Source organism: Amyelois transitella, chromosome 9, assembly GCF_032362555.1.
Source record: "Amyelois transitella isolate CPQ chromosome 9, ilAmyTran1.1, whole genome shotgun sequence".
Lineage (NCBI taxonomy): Eukaryota > Metazoa > Arthropoda > Insecta > Lepidoptera > Pyralidae > Amyelois > Amyelois transitella.
Genome location: NC_083512.1, coordinates 4,672,040 through 4,678,216, shown reverse-complemented (window position 1 = coordinate 4,678,216; position 6,177 = coordinate 4,672,040). Strand labels below are relative to the sequence as shown.

Here is a 6,177-nt window from a genome sequence, read left to right as displayed (position 1 = left end):
TGGGGTCCACATTCCGACTTTTCGCTTTCCGCTCTGCCGCGTCTATCAATTTTAAGACCATTGACACACGCATAACATCTTTAGCGACGTCCAGCCAGATTAGCTTCAGTCTTATTTAGATTTTATCCCTTCAATATATTTGTACGAGAAGAAGGGCGAAGAAAAGAATATAGATAGAAGGTACAATTTACACGCGAGGCAAGCCACCGACTAGAAAGTAGTACTTAATACACTGTCACAGAGCTAAGCGCACTTAGAGAAATCACCAGGAATTCGGAAGTGCAGTAATAATTACGTGTAATAGAAATGGCGGTAACATAAAGCCGCGGTTTAACTGCCGGCAGCTGCGTCCCCGAGCTACCGGTTTATCGTTCTACTGCGAAGACAATTTGTTCTAACTACTTCAACAATGTAATAGATTGACTACTAGAAATTATTTGCTAACGGTGTGATTAAGTATTTAGATAGTTAAAATTCACTTACTTCAATTATTAATTCGATGTCATCGAGTATTTTATAGTAAGTTACGTTTGTATGGCAGTGGGTCTTTCAATTAAAATAATGTTTTTTGTCACGGGAGTCATGTGACAAAAGGCCTAATGTTTTAAGTGATTTTCTTTCTTTACTAAACTATTTTTTTAGTCCGGTTTGATTCTGTTTTCTATCAATCAAGGTTTTCCCGATTTTAGATAAGTGGATAAATCAATAGATGCTACGCAAGATTTGATAATTAATAATGTGATTAAGTTAAGAAAAACCCAGGCAGTGTAATCCATTATGTATATTTGTGATCAAAGATACAAGATTGGGTTATGATAAATGATGATGGAAAAACCGCCAAAGTTCATCGTCGCAGAAATTAAAACGTCTAAACTAGATTGTAAAAGGCAACTAAAGGAAACACTAATAAACTTGGGATTCTTCTTGTAGGCGATGGGCTAGCAACCTGTCTCTATTTGAAAATCAATTTCATCGTAAGCCGAACAGCTGAAGTCCTTTCTGTATTTTCAAAACCGTTGACTGTATCTATCTCTCAAGGGATATAGACATGACTATATGTATGTATGTACGTAATACGATATAAACCGGTCAGTATTTAAAATTAATGTAAACATAATGATAACATAACTTCTAACTAATGATCCTCTTCTACTGTAAATCTAACTCATAGTTAATGATAACAAAAATTTAATTCTGACTTATCATCAAATCTGTAAAAACGCTTAGATTTTTATTTAATAATAGCCATTTATCTTATCTTGCTATCAAATTAATTATGAGTATTTAAGAATCTGTGCTGAATTTTCATCAAACATCAATATTTGTATTGAAGTGGATAAGACGCCTGGCAAATTAATAAAATGAAATCGCTAGTATTATTTATATTCTTAATATCAACAGTTTATAGTGCTCATATTAATTTCCGCAACTATCATGAAGAAATTGGAATACCATTAGCAACTAAGGTGAAACAATTGGAGGCTGAAGCTATTGCTAAACTATCGAGTAATGGAAGAATCGCTGGAGGATCACTAATTGATATTTCAGCAGTTCCATATCAGGTAACTTATTACTCACTATCTTAGAGTACGAGTATAGCTTAAACCATACATACTGCGGGATGAGTCGCATTCATAGCTATGAAAAAATCATTTGCTTTCTTTTTTTTTATCCTCAACTAAGATGAAAGTTCTGCATTTTGTACACATAGGTGATATTATGGCCGAGCTCACAGACACAGTCACAGACAGATTAATGTCAAATAGGTACTAAGAATGTGTACTTACCACGTTTGAAGACATCGATTGCAAAGAAAACATGACACGGCTTAAGTGAAGTGGCAAAGAATTCAAAACTGATTTGTTGACCTTATTGTTTATAGCTAAACCTGGTAACGGATAAAGCAGAGGAAAATACAAAAAAAACAGGCAGCAGGCAACAGCAGGCAACTAAACTGGCTGCCCATTCGTTTGCGTAGAAATATGAGAATACTTTGCCTTCTTTACAATACTCTCTATAATCCTGCATACCCCTCATATCTGCGCAACCGCTTCACCTTTGTTTGTCCTGTCGATACTCCATGCAGGTCTCATCGTAGGACCATGCTTAAATTCCCTACGCATCGTTCGGCCACTTTCTCCAACTCCTTTTCTGTCCATGCTGTTAGATTGTGAAACTCACTGCCTCCTGAGATACGTGACTCTAAATCACTGTCCCAATTTAAAAAATTAATTAAAAATTATTACCTCTCCAAGCCTTGCTAATTTGGCATATATTATATTTACTTTATGTAAGTTTATTATTTTGTATTTATATATGTATTTTATTATATTTTATTAATGTGTTTGTTTATGTACGTCTATTATTAGTTGTGTGAGTGGAGTACACGCCTGTCACCCTTTCCATCATGTCTCCTATCTCGGGTCTGCTGGAAGAGATTTCTTTTGAAATAAGCAGAACCTTTGTAATTTTGTTTCTTGTGTTTATCAGTCTCGATATTTTCTGTGTACATAAATTAGTAAATAAATAAATAAATAAAAGAACATCGTTTGAGTTAATTTCAGATTTTAAACTTCAACGTGCAATAAAATTGTCCATTGATTTTTACAGGCAGCTGTGGTAATACATCTTCCTACAAACACAGATTCCTTGTGTGGAGGAGCTCTCATCTCCTCAACAAGAGTGGTTTCTGCAGCACACTGTCAAAGAGACGATTCTGGATACACCATAGGCTTAGGATCTAACTTCGCGTTTTCTGGAGGTGTCAGAGTCGCCGTCACGAACTTTATAATGCATCCCGGCTACTCACACAGCGATTGGACTCTCATCCATGATATCGCTATGATTCATATCCCAGCAGTTTCATTTACCAGTAAGTCGATTTCGATCCTAGAGGCGAAATTAGGTATTTAATTTTAGAAAGTACAAACTACTATTAATGTAGTCAACATGCTTTTTAACGATTTTGTAAATACCGTTATATAAGTTAAATAGGGAGGTTTAAACTTTATCTATCTAGTTTTAAACTTTATTCCTCATAATTATTTTTGCAAGTTTATTTATAAACTTTACTTTGCTATTCAGCACCATGTTTTAGGCACAGGTTTGAATAAATCTTATCTCCAAGAAACTAAAATCTGTTGCCCCTTTTATACAGGTATATATTTCCACTATGAAACCAGCAAAAAACCAGCAACTTGCGCACTTGAGAATTGATTTTTCTCGATTGCAACATAGACGTAAATTATTTATTATTTATATTTCAGATGCTATTCAGCCTATTTCTCTTCCTAACTCAGCGGAGGTTGCCAACAACTTTGCTGGACAAATAGCGGTAGCCTCTGGCTATGGTATTACACCTGAAAGTAAGTAAATATTTACTTTTGATTGTTTATTTTTACACAAGTCGTTTGCTGCGAACTTAGACCTCGCGAACACTTTTATTTTTTTAACGAAATCGTCACTCAAAAACTACTTGACCTATTATGATGCCCTACAAATTTAAAAATTCTTTTGACAGATACATACACACACATATTATGTATATACCTGAACACACTTTAAACTTCATCAAAATCAGATCAACGGTTCGAATGTTCTCGCGTTACAAACCTACACATACATACATAAATAACGCCTCTTTCCCGGAGGGGTAGGCAGAGACCACATCTTTTCACTTGCAACGATCCCTGCACATTTCTTTCGCTTCAAACTCGTGAAATGAAAAAGACAAGAAAACGCGAGATTTTAAAAGTATTTTTTTTTTTTCAAATGTTTTTGAACTTTTTAGTAAATCATGTCATTTTAATATAAATTTTAATCATGTCTTTTTTATTTCTTTAAATCACTATGTGCAATACTGAAAATGTTAACAAGGTATTCATTCATACAACACAATACATATAACAATACAAACAGATAACATTCATTCAACAATACAATTTAAAAATCTTGATGAACTTTATTTTCTTTCTTCATAACTTCTCACTTATAGTTCTGGTTCAGTGACCATCCTGGGTATGTAATTTATCTTAGGTATGTTAATTATATTGAAAATAAAAAAGGCTATAAGTTAACTCAATGCCACCTGCTAATCTTTTCTCTGGGTAATATCCCTTGCAGAATAGACAGAGTCAACATTCTTGAAAAGATTGAGAGGCCACATTTAGCTGTAAGGCTTAAGATGGAATTGAGATTCAAATATTGAGAGGTTGCTAGCTCACCGCGTACAAGAAGAATCTTAAGTTATAAAACTTTCCTTTAGTCGCCTTTTGCGACATCCACGTGAAAGATATAGAGTGGTACTATTCTAAAAGTGTTAAAAGGAAACCCTGTAGAAAAATTTATAAAAATTTTCGTTTATACCTAAATTTTGCAGTTCCAACGTTAACTTGGGATCAAGTCCTACGAGCTGTTGACCTCCAGATCATTACTCCTGCCCAATGTGGATCTTCTTATGGGGATTTGGGTGCCAGAAACGAGACCATTTGCACGCATGGAAGTGGTGGTGTTGGGCCCTGCTCAAGCGACTCTGGTGGACCTTTGACGACCTTTAGCAATAACAGAAGAATACTAGTAAGATATCATTGTCACTACTTTAAGACTATTTTTTTTTCTTTTACGGGACAAATTACACAGATTGATTAAGCCTCGAAGTAAGTTAGAAACTTTTGTTACGAGTTACTAACTCAACGATACAGTAGCAGCCTTTCAGTCTTTTCAAGACTTTTGGCTCTGTCTACCCCTCAAGTGATATAGACGTAATAATTAAGTACATATGTAGGTTATCTCTAAATACTACTGGCTGTCCCGGCAAACGTTGTTTTGCCATATAAATAATTTTTAAGTAATTTCTAGTTAAAAATCTTAAGGGTGGACACTAAAGGGTATGAAAAATAGATGTTGACCGATTCTCAGACCTCAATATGCTCACAAAATTTCATGAGAATCGGTCAAGCCGTTTCAGAGGAGTACGGCAACGAACATTGTGATGTGAGAATTTTATATATATGATTACTAAATTACAAATTAATTTTCAGATTGGAATAACGTCTTTCGGACAAACTTGCGGCGCGACATCTCCCAATGGTTTTGTGCGAATAACACAATATCTATCATGGATATTGAGTAACTGATTAAATAAAGAATTCAAATATTATGATTTATTTACTTATTTATTACACAGCGGTTGGTATAAATGAAATACAGAAATCAACATAAAAACAGTTGGTTTACTCCCAATCGTATTGACAATAATAATATAGGTACAACAATCACATAAAGATAGTAATTACTGAAATTAGGCATTACTCCATTAAAAAAATTCTCTCTAGCTAATGTAAAGTTGACATTGTCAACCAAAATTGTGATGCTAGTACAATACTTTTTGGTCGGTTCTAATAATAATATTTAGTATATGATGAGGTTAAGTGTGTAGTGTAAGTAAAGGGGTTTGTTACACTAGCTTTCGCCCTTTGCTCCGTCCGCGATAAATGTGACTGCTCTATGTCATTCCTTATACCTACTAAACACTTTGTGTATGCAATATTTTTGTTTCTGTTTGTCTACAATTTGCTACAATTTAGGTTCATACTCGACAAAATATTATAAGAAGTATTTTTTCTATAGGAGTATATTACAGTATGGTTAATTCTTGATTAAAATTTATATTTATGAGCGTCTTACCAAAAGATAAACTATGTTACGAATCATATCGTACGAGGGATAAGATAAATCAATGATAAAAACTCATTAATAAAATAAAAAGGAAAATTGTTCAATCAATCATATGTATTCAAACCCCGGCAAGACCACAATCTTAGATTTTATTGATTTTTGACCTCCGCATAAACAAGTTTTGCTGTTATTACTTATGGGATAGATAGTTCTATTATAAATAGTTACACTTCAGAATCTGCACATTTTAAAAATCATTCCAAGAGCCTTCCAGACGACTTCATCAAGCCAGCGCTTGCGCATCGTCACGCTAAGTCTAAGAACGATAGACAAGGAATTCGATTTAATTTTCAATACTTCGGACTATTTAAACTGTCAGTCATATTTTTATCTACGAAAAAATATCTGATGACAGCAACTGCATAGGCTTATATTATAATACTGTATTAAAGTAAAACTGTCATAAAGATAAATAATTAGATCATAAACCGATTAATTAGA

The 6,177-nt window shown here is 33.9% G+C and overlaps 1 protein-coding gene across 1 annotated transcript; it reads left to right on the top strand.

The window, feature by feature from the left end:
- Positions 1 to 1,301: 1,301 nt before the first annotated feature.
- LOC106134649 (collagenase) lies at positions 1,302 to 5,158 on the top strand. Its single transcript, XM_013334744.2, has 5 exons — positions 1,302 to 1,562; positions 2,611 to 2,872; positions 3,267 to 3,365; positions 4,379 to 4,575; positions 5,040 to 5,158. Exons 1-5 carry the CDS (start codon positions 1,362 to 1,364, stop codon positions 5,133 to 5,135), a joined length of 855 nt encoding a protein of 284 aa, XP_013190198.2. The 5' UTR covers positions 1,302 to 1,361; the 3' UTR covers positions 5,136 to 5,158.
- Positions 5,159 to 6,177: the final 1,019 nt, after the last annotated feature.

Bases quoted from the DNA above. Each gene is read 5' to 3' on its own strand.
- LOC106134649 (XM_013334744.2), top strand. From the start codon at position 1,362: ATGAAATCGCTAGTATTATTTATATTCTTAATATCAACAGTTTATAGT. The intron at 2,873-3,266 runs GTAAGTCGATTT...TTTATATTTCAG, and splicing joins CCCAGCAGTTTCATTTACCA to ATGCTATTCAGCCTATTTCT. The intron at 3,366-4,378 runs GTAAGTAAATAT...TAAATTTTGCAG, and splicing joins CTATGGTATTACACCTGAAA to TTCCAACGTTAACTTGGGAT.